Consider the following 14,795-nt stretch of genomic DNA (forward strand, 5'->3'; position numbering starts at 1 on the left):
CAGAACCATGGGGGGTTTTGAGGAGAGGCTGCCATGATCTGCCTGTAATCTGAACTAAGACAAGGGAGGAACAGGGAGACCCATCATGAGGCTGTTGCCATCATCCAGGTGAGGTTGACTGTGGTTTGTTCCAGTGATGGCCATGGGGCTTAGAAGGAGTGGTCTGATCCTTAGTATATGTTGAAGATAGAACTACCAGGGTTTCCTGAGGGACTGGACGTGGTGTTTGAAAAAGGAGAGAAGATTTGGGTATGAGTCCTAGGGTTTTGGCAACTGGAAGATCAGAGTTGCCAGTAACTGAGAGGAAGAGGGCTTTGGGTGAAGATGGGAGTGGTGGGGTGGCAGGGACAGGGGTTCGGGTGGACACAGTGAGCTTGAAATATCTACTAGAATGTTCAAGTGGAGATGCCAAATGGGCAATTGCATGTAGAAGGTCTGCGAGAGAGGTCTGAGGTAGGAATAGGCATTCGGGATTCGTTAATAATCAGGTAGTATTTCAATCCTGGCCTCAACAAATATGACCAGCCCAAAGTAATAGAAGGATTTCACATGAACAGAAGCTGTGGAGAAATTAAAACAATAGCTGTGAATTTGAATATGGAAAAATTGTCTTTTCTCAGGAAATCTCTAAGGATTTTAAAATCCTGGAATAGTTGCTCTTGGTGTTGAGCGTGTGGGAAGCTGGGAAGCCAGGACATGGCCTATGGGACCCTGTCAGTCATAATGAAGTGTGCTGTCACTGTCACAGGACAACAATGTGATTGCAACACAGACGTGTCTCAGGGTTCCTTTCTTGGATGCAGTGTGGCCTTTCATCCAGTGCCTGGGACCCTGGGGTCATCCAAGACCACAGACACTGCTGATGGCCTATCTGCAGGAGCCCTGCCAGTGTGACTCAGAGGCAAGCCCTGGGTCACCGAGAGCATAAGTAACAAATCAGAAGAGCTGGGTGGGACCCAAGACTAGTCCAATCCTCTTCTTAAGAAGGTACAGAGGCCCTCGGTGTGAGGGGACCTGCTCAACATCCTCCAGTGAGTCACGGCAGAACTGGGGACAGAGCCCAGGGCTCCTGACTCTCAGAATTCCTTCTTCACAGAGCATTTTCCCTTCACTGATTTGGTCTTTCCTATTCTAATTACAGCCAAGGACGTAAACTTGTTCTGTTGTTTTATCTTTTTTCTTTGCACACCTTTCCTCAGGATGTTAACCATTAGCTGTTCTTCTTCAACCAAGCAGAGTCAGCAAGGCTAGCTTCTGTGTAGCTAACACTTACATAGGGCTACTCTGTGCCAATCACTCACTCTGCACAACAACCCTGCCAGGGAGGGATTGAAAGAAACCAAGGTGCAGAGAGGTTAGGTAATGTCACCAAGACCTTGAAGCTTGCGAGCATTGGAATCTGTGCTTTTAATCCCAGTTTAAGAGCACTGAGACTTATGTAATACTGAGCATTCAGTCTCTGACGCACTGAGGGGCAGAAAACACCACACCTTTCTGTCCTCTGGACATCGCGTTCACATGCACACACTCACACACGCATGTCAACTATCCTCTGCCCCACTTCTTTCTCAGGCTTCATGGTCCTGTCTCTGCTGCCGACTTTGTTCCTTTCCTCCATGTCACTTCCCAGCAGTCTGGATACCGATATGTGGGAGCCATGCCCTCCCTAGGGACCCACAGGGCCTTCCCTGCTTCACCGCCTCACAGTCTTAGGGCACAGTCTACCTTCTGGCATTAGCTTCTGGGTGAGCAACTGAAGGGCTCTGCCCTCGGTTGACATTTCTAAAAATTTCTGGTTGGAAAGCGAAGTGCTTTCACGTGACATCATATTCAGATGGCCAGGTTCTTTGCAGAAGAACCTGCTTATGTTGCCCACAGACTTGTTCAAAAAGTCATAGAGAGATGGCCTTCCAAAGGCTTTACAGGGTTGGTCTCCATCCTCCAGTTTCACACTGAAAACCCCCACCATGACCAAGACAAAAAACTGTCCCCACCCTTGCCAGTCTCAGGTCTTGGCCTTTGGTAACTCCTTGACCCCTTTCTCTTATCTGCTCTCCTGCTAGCATCTGGGAGAGGTGCTTGAACACTGTGCATCCAATTGAAGGGAACTTTTCACTTGAAGTTTGTAATTAGAGTCATGTTCAGTTTCATACTGCAGTTATGAGCAAATGGCTGCCTGGAAATTGGACAATCAATACACCTACTTTGCAGAGATGTCTAAATCCACAGCTCAACTTTTCTCATAGTCTATTGAATTTGGTTGTATTAGGTATATTTTCATATTTTAAACATTTACACTCAAACCAGAGTACTTTACATATATTAAGGTCGTGTTTTCTATTGTGGCCTCAGGGATAGAGGCTAATAATATTATTGATAATAATAATATTGATAATAATATTATTTATAATAATCTAATGGGTCATGGGAAATACTTATGCAACCCTTGGTATGTTGTACAAGTTAATCAAAATCAAAGAGAAATGAACAAAAACATATACAGTAGTCCCCGTTATCTGTGGTTTTGCTTTCTGTGGTTTCAGTCACCCACGGTCCACTGTGGTCCACCTCAGTCCGGAAGCAGATGATCTTCCTTCTGACAAATCATCAGAGGGTCTCTAGTAGCCTAACACTACTTCACAATGCCTACATCATTCACCGTACTTCATCTCATCATGTAGGCATTTTATCATCTCACATCATGACAAGTGAGTATAGTCCAATAAGAAATTTTGAGAGAGAGAGACCATAGTCACATAACTTTCCTTACAGCATATTGTTAGAATTTTTATTTTATTATTAGCTATTACTGTCAGTCTCTTACTGTGCCTAATTTATAAGTTAAACTTTATCATATGTATGTATAGAAAAAAACAGTGTAAGGGATGCCTGCGTAGCTCAGTCAGTTAAGTGTCCAGCTCTTGATTTCAGCTCAGGTCATGATCTTACAGTCATGAGATTGAACCCTACATTGGGCTCTGTGCTGGGCATGGGGCACGCATTAGATTCTCTTTCCTCTCTCCCTCTGCCCTTCCCCTGCTTGTGCTATACTATCCTCAATTTCAGGCACACACTTGTGGTCTTGGGATGTATCCCAAGGTGGAGTGGTTACTGTGCTCATAAAATGATTGCTCTTAACCTAAGCTTTTAGAATTGGAAGGACACTTAGAGACAGATGTGTCGAGTAATGGCTTACCTGGCAGATGAGAAAAGTGAGACCCGAGGGATTACGAAAATTGCTCAAGATCACACAGAGAGTTAACAGCGGGGCTCTGTCTTAAGGCTTTGGTCCCTGCCTCCTCCCCCAGAACTTTTCTGTGCTGCTACCTTATGAACATTAAAGTCTACAACTGGGGGTCGGGTGGGGGTTGGAGTCTGAAACAAATTACCAAGTGGAAGAAAAGATTAAGAAATTATCAGTGTTATAGTAGTGAGGTTTTTTTTTAAGGATCTCAGCAATTACCTCTATAAGAAGCTCGTTTCTATTGAATGGCAGGGGTTCAAGGGGATTTTCTGGAATTTTTAGATCTTCATCTCTCGTAAACCACAGACCAGCCTATACAAAAAATAAAAATGAAAATTATTAAAGGATTGTTACTCTCAAAGCCATAGGGATTGAACTCATCTTGTTCAACTGTCTAGAGCACTGGTCTCCGAAATAGGGGGCAAAAACCAAGGGGATGCAGGAGAAAATACCAGAACTTCCACTTACACATATTTTGATAACATTGTTATGTCATTTTTATTTAAAAAATTTGATAATGTAAATAATGTATTAGTTCAGTAGTACACACATATAATTTATAAATGACAATCCACATCTTGGGGGTCCTAGCTCTATTTTAGCCATCAGAACATGTGATGAAGTTTGGAGGTCACTGCCCTAGATCTTGCTTGCATGGCGATATTCTGGAGGGGTCTGCACTCATAACCCTCGCTCACATTCCTCATGTTCTGTTCATGTTGCTCTCTATTCCCAGAGTCCAGTGTGATGCTGCCAGTGCACAGTGTTGGAAAAACTTTCGCTGAGTGACTGACTGACTCAAGAGCTCAATGGCCTACTCTTTAATGACATCCCTCTTTCTCAGCCCATTATGTGATACTAATCACAGAATCCTCTGATTCCCATTTGGCAATGCCTCTCTCTTCCTTCCTTCCATCCCTACTCCTGACACCTTGGTGCAGAGCCTCTTTACTTCTGTCACAGGCCACCCCAGTCAGCTCCGAGTTGGTTTGGTTTCTAGTCTCCCTTTTACTTGTTTTAGCTTGTAGTGTGCAACCATATCACTTTCCTCAAAACTTTAACCTTGTCTTATCATTCTCTGCTCAGAAACATTTCCTACTCTTGCTGTGTTGTTCACATCATCCCTCCTACCTGATGTGACTTCCTGCCCACCCATGTAAACCTGCACATCTCTGCATTCTCTGTTCCAATCACACTTCCCTAGAGACACCTTCCTTGAACTTGCCTCTGAACTCCAATTTGATTTGTTTATACCACACACTGGATATTTGGTCCATTCCTTTAGGTGTTGCTGTTCATGCCTGCTGTTGAACATGTCTTAGGTTTAAAGGATATGTCGTGTCATGCTTAATTTTTGTACATGGTAAGCACTTCATATTCATATGAATTTTGTCCCTAGGTCTAGCTTTCTTACCATCTTCCAGAGTGACAACCCACTCTCAGCACTATTTCCAAGAGGCATTGGCTTGCTTAATCTGACTCTGGCCTATGCTCTTCCAAGGATCACCTGTGCTTTGAGAAAAGGCTGGAATGGCATTGGGTAACTTGTCAGCGGATACAGGTCCCAAAGGTGAGACCTGGGGTTTCTTTTAATTTGGAACAAAGGAGATGCTGGTCATGTGGAACCCTGTGAGAGAGAAGACCCAGGAGAAGCTTAAAGTCCAGCATGAGCTCAGGCTTTGAATGTGCTTTTGTACTGACCAAGAGGAGACCCTTGCCCAATAGCTAATCTGTGGAGGGTAAGTACCACTCAATGGGAGAATAGAGGTAAAGAACATCGGTAAGAGACATGATGGGGCACCAAAGTTCAGAATTACCCTCCTGTCTTAAACAACAAGAAAAATAAACAACATAAATGAAAGATGATTTTCCAGACATCAGACAACAGGCAATACAGCACATTAATTCCTGAACTAAGGAAAGCTACCAAAGAGTCCTATTAGTGTTCCATCCTGGATGGAGTTTCTAGGCTTCAGTGCCAGGAGAGGCATCCAAATAGAGCCTGGTGACCTTCCTGATTTGAGAAGGCAGACTCTATTATTGAGGCAGGCTGAGATGGCTAGAATTTTCAGAGTGGACTACTAAAGATGCACTGAGGACAAGCCATAGAGGTCCACGGAGGGATCTCTGCAAGTCTTGAGTGATAGCCAATCTGTGATGTGTGTTTGTGGAAGATACCAGAAGCTGGAGAAAGAACCAGAGGAAAGGAGTAAGCTGAACAATTCCTGAGACACACACAGGGCTGGGAAGAGTCCATGTTACCACCAGGCAGAGTGGAAGGATCTCCTCAAACACAGGCATTGAAGAGAGCCCCCAGGAGATAACTGCCTTAACAGTGGGGCCAGATTGGCCACTCTGGACCCATTCTCACAAATTTTATTGTAACCTTGAGAGGATAGAAGTGATTCCAAGTAACACTGATGCAGGCCCAATAATATTTAAACGTATATAAAGTTGGGCATCCAACAAAATAAGATTCACAACATCTGGTATCCAATATAAAGTTACTAGATATTCAGAAAAGCCATGACATATGACCCATAGTCAGAAGAAACATCAAAGAAAACAAACACAAAAATGACACAGATGATAGAATGAACAGAGAAAGATGTTCATTTGTCTATTCTAAATACATTTCATTTGTTCAAGGAGATAGAGAAACACATGCATATATTGAGAGAAATGGAAGATACAACTAAGAACCAACCTGAATTATTAGAGACAAAAAATTTAATAACTGAAATGAAAAATACACCACATGGTATTAATAATAACAGATTCAGTTCTGCAGAGGAAATCATCAGTAAACTTGAAGACATAGGAATAGAAATGAATACAAAGTAAAGCATAGAGAAAAAAAAATGGGAAAAAAATGAACCAAGCCTCAGTGACCTCTGGGACAGTACATACGTGATTAGATTTTAAGAAGGGGTGGGGGTGCAGAAAAAAAAATTTAGAAAAAAATCCTCAAAAGTTTCCAATCTGACAAAAATTACAAAACCCACAGATTTTCAAGAGCTCAGTGAACCCCAGGCAGAAGGAACATGAAGAAAACCGCACCAAACGACACAGTAATCATTGCTGAAAACTGGGGATGAAGAGGAAATATTAAATGAAGCTAGAGGGGAAAAAAGGAAACAGAGGATCTCAAACCCTCCTACCATTGCTCAACCAACACTCAATTCCATGTTTAATTGTTCCAATGCACAGGAATTTCCCCGATCCTTAAAATCAAGGAATCATTCATACTAGTTTTCTAATAATATATGCTATTGCATAAATCAAGAAAAAATCGTGTATTATGCACACAAGAGGGCCACTTTAGAAAGGAAAAAAAAAACTAACCTGACTGGAGAACAACTTATAATTACTAAAAAGTCATCCGTGGGTAGATCCAACATGGCAGAGAAGTAGGAGAACCTGAAATTCCCTTGTCCCTTAAACACAGCAGTGTTGAGGCCAAAGGACTTTGAATTCGAAGAGTCCAGGCTGCTGAGTGAAAGAGATGTCTTTGGGGACCCACGGGGACAACGTGGTGGGCCATAGGTGCGTGATTGTGAACTGGGAGAGATGAAACGGGCAGCATAGGCATGGAAGGGAGGTATCCCCTTCTGCGGAGAGACAAAGGGAAGACAAAAAGAAGCTGGGAAAGTGTAGGACTGTATCTGGACGAGAGAAAGACCATGGATGGGGATGGAGAAAGATCGAATCTCTAACTGCGGGGTTTTCTCCGAACTGGGGCGGGCTGCCCAGTTAGCGCACCTGGGAAGGAAGGGAGTCAGTCCTGGGCTCCGTAACTAGCTCAGAGGCACAGTCCGCAGTGGGAGAAAGCAACCCCTTCCCTGGATGGCTGTCGGAAGAAGGTATATAGCTGTTCAAAGGGCAAAAACTGCCTGCGCCAACCAGCCACGGGCCATATATATAGGCGGCGCGGAGCAGCATTTCCCTGGAACTGGGGTGCAGGGAGAGGGACCCTTTAAGACATTGGGGTTTAAATCCCAGCTTAGTGCCAGGAAGGTACGGGAGTCATCGGACCAGGACAAACTGCCTCATTGGCGCCAGTGGGGCACTGCAAGGATGGCCTGAACAGAGTGGTTTGGGCTACCAGGTCTGGGGAGGTGAGACTGTGGTGTCACCACTTTTCTCCCTGTCACTGACAAGGTGGGGCTTCAGGGAAGGACAGCAGGCCCACAGCGGAGGTGGGACCCGCCTACACCAAACCACGCCCCTGCGTGCCTGGTAACCGTAGCGGGATTGAGGCTGAGTCACCACACAGTCCCTCCTCCAGACCAGCGCTGCCATTGGTTCCAAGGCATCCAGTAGTTTTGCATTTCCTGATTTAATTCTTGGACAATTCTTATTATATATATATAATTTTATATATTTAAATATATTTATATTTAATACAGATTATATTATGTATAATATATTATACATATATGTATATATGTATATTATTATATTATGTATAATATAATATATACAATATATAATATATAATATAGTATAATATATTATACATAATATAATCTGTATTAAATATAAATTATATATAAATAAATACATATTAAATATATAATATATAAAAATTATATATAATATATATTTTATATATAATATGTATAATTTTATATATAATATATATTTTATATTATATAATTTTATATATAATTTATATTATATATAATATATATTTTATATATAATATATATTTTATATTATATAATTTTATATATAATTTATATTATATATATAATATATATATTTTATATATAATATATATTTTATATTATATAATTTTATATATAATTTATATTATATATATTATATATATATTTTATATATAATATATATAATTTTTTCTTCCTTTTCTCTTTTTTATTTCTTCCCTCCTCTAATCTGGTTATTCTGGTTGTTGGTTTGTTTAAGCAGACATATTTAATCTATTCTCTTTATACCTGTTCTACCTCTCCTTCTTTAGTTTCCTCTCTCTCTCTCTCTGGATTAAGCCATACAGTTTCTCTGGTCAATTTTCTTTTCTTTTCTCTTTTCCCACCCCTGTCGTTTCTCTCTTTGTATGAAATAAGGCCTCTTCCATCAACACCGCTCCCACCGTGGTTTAGTTGTAGAGGGTGTTTCTGGTTTTTTGTTTTTGTTTGTGTTTTGTTTCATTTGTTTTTGTTTTTTGTTTTTTGTTTGTTTTCCTTTCCAGGGCTACTTCAATGAACAAATTAAAGCACACCTGGTGGAGGGTCCAAAACATCACTATGAGTACAGAGATAAAGCAACCAAAGTCATAACAACAGAGAGCAAATAACACACGCCTGAAGGGCCAGGCCCTGGACAGTGCATGACCCTTCTTTAAGAAAGTAGTGCTGGGGCGCCTGGGTGGCTCAGTTGGTTAAGCGTCCGAATTTGGCTCAGGTCATGATCACATGGTTCATGAGTTCGAGCCCTGCATTGGGCTCTGTGCTGACAGCTCAGAGCCTGGAACCTGCTTTGGATTCTGTGTCTCCCTCTCTCTCTGCCCCTCCCCCACTCACACACTGTTTCTCTCTCTCTCTCTGAAAAATAAATAAACATTAAAAAAACAAAGTAGTGCTCACTGGTGCAGGGCAAATAGCAAGATTTAAAACACATAAGGGACAGAAAACTAGTCAAAATGATGAAACAGAAGAATTCTCCTCAAAAGAAATTCCAGGAAGAAATGACAGCTAAATAATTGCTCAAAACAGATATAAACAATATAACTGAAAAAAGAATTTAGAATAATAGTCATAAAATTAATATCTGGGCTTGAAAAAAGCATAGAAGACAGCAGAGAATCTATTGCTGCAGAGATCAGGAACTAAAAAATACTCATGTTGAATTAAATAATGTTGTAAATGAGGTGCAAAATAAACTAGAGGTGGTCACCACGAGGATTGAAGAGGCAGAGGGGAGAATAAGTGAAACAGAAGATAAAATTATGGAAAAAGATGAAGCTGAAAAAAGGTAGATAAAAAAATTCTATACCACGAGGGGAGAATTAGAGAACTAAGTGATTCAATGAAATGTAATAATATCTATATCATAGGAGTTCCAGAAGAAGAGGAAGAGAGAGAGAAAGGGACAGAAAGTGTACTTGAACAAATCATAGCTGAGAACTTCCCCAATCTGGGGAAGGAAACAGACACTGAAATCCGGAAGGCACAGAGAACACCCTTCAGACATAACAGGAATCAATCTTCTGCATGACAAACCATAGTGAAACTGGCAAAATACAAAGATAAAGAGGGAATTCTGAAAGCAGCTAGGGACAAACGGGCCTTAACCTACAAAGGTAGGCACATAAGGGTAGTAGCCTGAAACTTGGCAGGCCAGAAGGGAGTGGCAAGGAATATTCAATATGCTGAATAGGAAAAATATACAGCCAAGGATTCTTTATCCAGCAAAGCTGTCATTCAGAATAGGAGAGATAAAGGTTTTCCCAGACAAACAAAAACTAAAGGAGTTCATCACCAACTAAACCAGCCCTACAAGATATCCGAAGGACTCTGTGAATGGAATGTTGCAAAGACCACAAAGACCAGAGACATCACTACAACCATGAAGCCTACAGATAACACAATGACTCTGAATCCATACCTTTAAAATAATAACATTCAATGTAAATGGACTAAATGCTCCAATAAAAAGACATAAGGTATAAGAATGGATAAAAAAACAAGACCCATCTATTTTCTGTCTACAAGAGACTCATTTTAGACCTGAGGGCACCTTCAGATTGAAACTGAGGGGATGGATAACCATCTATCATGATACTGGAAGTCAAAAGGAAGCCAGAGTAGCCGTACTTATAACAGACAAATTAGATTCTAAACTAAAGGCTGTAACAAGAGATGAAGAAGAGCATATATCATAATTATGGGGTCTATCCATCAAGAAGAGCTAACCATTACAAATGTTTATGCACCCAATTCAGAGGCACCCAAATATATAAAACAATTAGTCACAAACATAAGCAACTTTATTGATAAGAATGTGGTAATTGTAGGGGACTTTAATACTTCACTTACAACAATGGACAGATCATCTAGGCAGAAAATCAATAAAGAAACAAGGGCCCTGAATGATACACTGGACCAGATGGACTTGACAGATATATTCAGAGCTTTTCATCCTAAAGAAGCAGAATACACATTCTTCTCAAGTGCACATGGAACATTCTCCAAGATAGATCACATACTGGGTCACAAAAGAATTGAGATCATACTGTGCATATTTTGAGATCACAATGCTATGAAACTTGAAATCAACCACAGGAAAAAGTTTGGAAAACCTCAAAATGCACAGAGGTTAAAGAACATCCTACTAAAGAATGAATGGGTCAATCAGGCAATTAAAGAAGAACTTTAAAAATGTATGGAAACAAACGAAAATGAAAACATGACAGTCCAAACCCTCTGAGATGCAGCAAAGGCAGTTCTAAGAGGAAAATACATGGCAATCCAGGCCTATATCAACAAACAAGAAAAATCCAAAATACAAAATCTAATGACACACCTGAAAGAACTAGAAGCAGAAACTCCAAGGCCAGCAGAAGAATAGAAATAATAAAGATCAGAGCAGAAAGAAACAACATATAATCCAAACAAAACAAAACAAAACAAAACAGGAGAACAGATTAATGAAACTAAGAGCTTGTTTTTTGAGAAAATAAACACAGTTGATAAACATCTAGCCAGACTTCTCAAAAAGAAGAGAGAGGACCCAAATAGATAAAATTACGAATGAAAAAGGACTTATCACAACTAATCCATCAGAAATACAAACAATTATCAGAGAATACTATGAAAAATTAGATGCTAACAAACCAGACAACCTGAAGGAAATGGACAAATTCCTAGACACTCACACACTACCAGAACTCAAATGGAAGAAATAGAAAATTTGAGCAGACCCATAACTAGTAAAGAAATTGAATCAGTTATCAAAAATCTCCTAACAAATAAGAGTCCTGGACCAGATGTCTTCCCAGGAGAATTGTACCAAACATTTAAAGCAGAGTTAATACCTATCCTTCTCAAGCTGTTCCAAAAAATTGAAATGGATGGAAAGCTTCCAGACTCATTGTATGAATCCAGCATTATTTTGATTCCCAAACCAGACGGAGACCCAGCAAAAAAAGAGAACTACAGGCAAATATCCCTGATGAATATAGATGAAAAAATTCTCAATAAGATACTAGCAAATCGAATTCAACAGCATATAAAAAGAATTATTCACCATGATCAAGTGGGATTCATTCCTAGGCTACAGGGCTGGTTCAATATTTGCAAATCAATCAATATGATACATCACATTAATAAAAGAATGGATAAGAACCATATGATCCTGTCAATAGATGCAGAAAAAGCATTTGACAAAATATAGCATCTTTTCATAATAAAAACCCTCAAGAAAGTTGGGAATAGAAGGAACATAACATAAACATCTTAAAAGCCATATATGAAAAGCCCACAGCTAATATCATCCTCAATGGGGAAAAAATGAGAGCTTTCGCCCTGAGATCAGGAACACGACAGGGATGTCCACTCTCACCACTGTTGTTTAACATAGTGTTGGAAGTCCTAGCATCAGCAGACAACAAAATGAAATAAAATGCATCAAAATTGGCAAAGAAGTCAGATGACATGATACTCTAAATGGAAAACCCAAAGACTCCACCAAAAGGCTGCTAGAACTGATACATGAATTCAATAAAGTCTCAGGGTACAAAATCATTGTACAGAAACCAGTTGCATTTCTATACACCAATAATGAAGCAATAGAAAGAGAAATCAAGAAACTGATCTCATTTACAATTTCACCAAGAACCAAAAAATACCTAGGAATAAACCTAACCAAAGATATAAAAGATCTATATGCTTAAAACTATAGAAAACTTATGACAAATTGAAGAAGACACAAAGAAATAGAAAAGCATTCTATGCTCATGGAGTGGAAGAACAAATATTGTTAAAATGTCAATATTACCCAAAGCAATCTACACATTCAATGCAATCCAATAAAAATTGCACCAGCATTCTTCTCAAAGCTAGAACAAATAATCCTAAAATTTGTATGGAACCACAAAAAAACCTGAATAGCCAAAGTAATATTGAAGAAGAAAACCAAAGTGGGAGGCATGACAATCCCAGACTTTATCCTTTACTACAAAGTTGTAATCATCAAGACAGTATGGTACTGGCACAAAAACAGACACATAGACCAATGGAATAGAATAGAGAACCCAGAATTGGACCCACAAAGGTACAGCCAACTAATCTTTGACATAGCAGGAAAGAGTATCCAATGGAAAAAAGACAAGTCTCTTTAGCAAATAGTGCTGGGAGACTGGACAGCAACATGCAGAATAATGAAACTATACCACTTTCTTATACCACACACAAAAATAAACTCAAAATGGATGAAAGACCTAAATGTGAGACAGGAAACCATCAAAACCCTAGAGGAGAAAGCAGGCAACAACCTCTTTGACCTCAGCCGCAGCAATTTCTTGCTCAACACATCTCCAAAGGCAAGTGAATTAAAAGCAAAAATGAACTATTGGGACCTCACCAAGATAAAAAGCTTCTGCACTGCAAAGGTAACAATCAACAAAACTAAAAGGCAACTGAAGGAATGGGAAAAGATATTTGCAAATGATATATTGGATAAAGGGTTAGTATCCAAGAAGTTCCCAAACTCAACACCTGAAAAACAAATAATCCAGTGAAGAAACGGACAGAAGACATGAATAGACACTTTTCCAAAGAAGACATCCAGATGGCCAACATACACATGAGAAGATGCTCAGCATCACTCATCATCAGGGAAGTACAAATCAAAACCATACTGAGATACCACCTCACATTGGTCAGAATGGCTAAAATTAACAAATCAAGAAACAACAGATGCTGGCAAGGATGTGGAGAAATGGGAACCTTCTTGCACTGTTGTTGGGAATGCAAACTGGTGCAGCTTCTCTGGAAAAGTGTGGAAGTTCCTTAAAAAACAAAACAAAACAAAAAACAATAGAACTACCCTACGACCCAGCAATAGCACTACTAGGAGTTTATCCAAAGGATACAGGAGTGCTGATTCATAGGGGCACATATACCCCAATGTTTATAGCAGCACTTTCAACAATAGCCAAATTATGGAAAGAGCCTAAATGTCCATCAATTGATGAATGGATAAAGATGTGGTTTATATATATAATGGACTACTACTTGGCAATGAGAAAGAATGAAATCATGCTATTTGCAGCAACATGGATAGAACTGGAAGGTATTATGCTAAGTGAAATAAGTCAGTCAGAGAAAGACAGATATCATATGTTTTCACTCATATGTGGAACCTGAGAAACTTAACAGAAAACCATGGGGGAAGGGAAGGGGAAAAATAATTACAAACCTAGACGGAAGGAGGCAAACCATAAGAGACTCTTAAGTACAGAGAATAAAATGAGGGTAGATGGGTGGGCGGGGAGAGGGGAAAGTGGGTGATGGGCATTGAGGAGGGCACTTGCTGGGATGAGCACTGGGTGTTGTACGTATGCGATGAACCACAGGAATCTACCCCCAAAACCAAAAGTACACTGTACACACTGTATGTTAGCCAATTTGACAATAAATTAGATTTTTAAAAAAAGTCATCTGTGAAAATTTTAGCAATGTGAAATGTTAAATGTGAACTTGTATAGGAGGGTTTACATTGATGCAACAAGGTTCTGTCACCCATGTCCTGACTCATTGGGTTATTAGGTGATTTCTCCTTAAAAGATGAAAGTGCCCCCTCTTTCTTGCCACGACATGGCCAATGTATTTTTTTTTAAACTTTTTCTTAAAGAGTGAGTGCTGCATTGTTTGGATCCCAGAACATCTGGCTCACTGAGCCTGCAATAACATGCATCCTCACAGACAGAAGGTGAGCTGGGAGTTCAATATCAAAGAATCCTACACAGTGTGGCTCAGTCTCCACATGCGGTGGAGGCAAGCATGTGAGAGACAGCTGCAGGATGGCTGGGGGCTTTTTATCCTTGCAGCGCCCAGCCCAGGTACACAGCCCAACCCACTTTAACTCTCTCATTCCATTTTAGACGCTAGAGAAATCAGCACACTCTTAAGTGGCTGTTGTGGCGAGCTTGCTGTTCATCAAAAGAAAAGAAAAAAGAACAAAAAGCCGAGTAGAGAGCCCTTCTATGCTAGAGAACTCCATTTCAGTGATGCGTGTTATGTTATTTTACTGTTCTAATGTAGCATTTTTAACACATCTCATAAAATTTTGCTCCAGAAGTGGTTTTGACTTTTCCCATATAACTTTTGTTTTGTTTTGTTTTGTTTTTGTTTTTGTTGTGTGTGTATATGCTGTATGTTTAAGCTGGCCAAGTGTTGGAAACCTGGGGAAGTCATGTGTGAAGGTCAAGTGGGTCTTCTTGTCCTGGGGCGCCTGTGGGGGGATCTGGGTGGACAGGGAGAATGCCAACCTTGGAAATCAACTGCTCCCCAGACACAGGAGGTGTTCA

The 14,795-nt window shown here is 40.0% G+C and overlaps 1 protein-coding gene across 1 annotated transcript in view; it reads right to left on the reverse strand.

Moving 5' to 3' along the window:
• SPEF2 (sperm flagellar 2) overlaps positions 1-14,795 on the reverse strand; it is a 173,858-nt gene that overhangs the window by 17,721 nt on the left and 141,342 nt on the right. The window contains exon 33 of the mRNA XM_047077096.1: positions 3,464-3,556. Within this exon, the coding sequence (XP_046933052.1) occupies positions 3,464-3,556 (93 nt within the window). The remainder of the gene's footprint in view (positions 1-3,463; positions 3,557-14,795) is intronic.

The sequence above is a fragment of the Lynx rufus genome, unplaced genomic scaffold, assembly GCF_022079265.1.
Source record: "Lynx rufus isolate CCGP_SWC_20201006 ecotype Redwood Valley unplaced genomic scaffold, mLynRuf1.p SCAF_1, whole genome shotgun sequence".
Taxonomy (NCBI): Eukaryota; Metazoa; Chordata; class Mammalia; order Carnivora; family Felidae; genus Lynx; species Lynx rufus.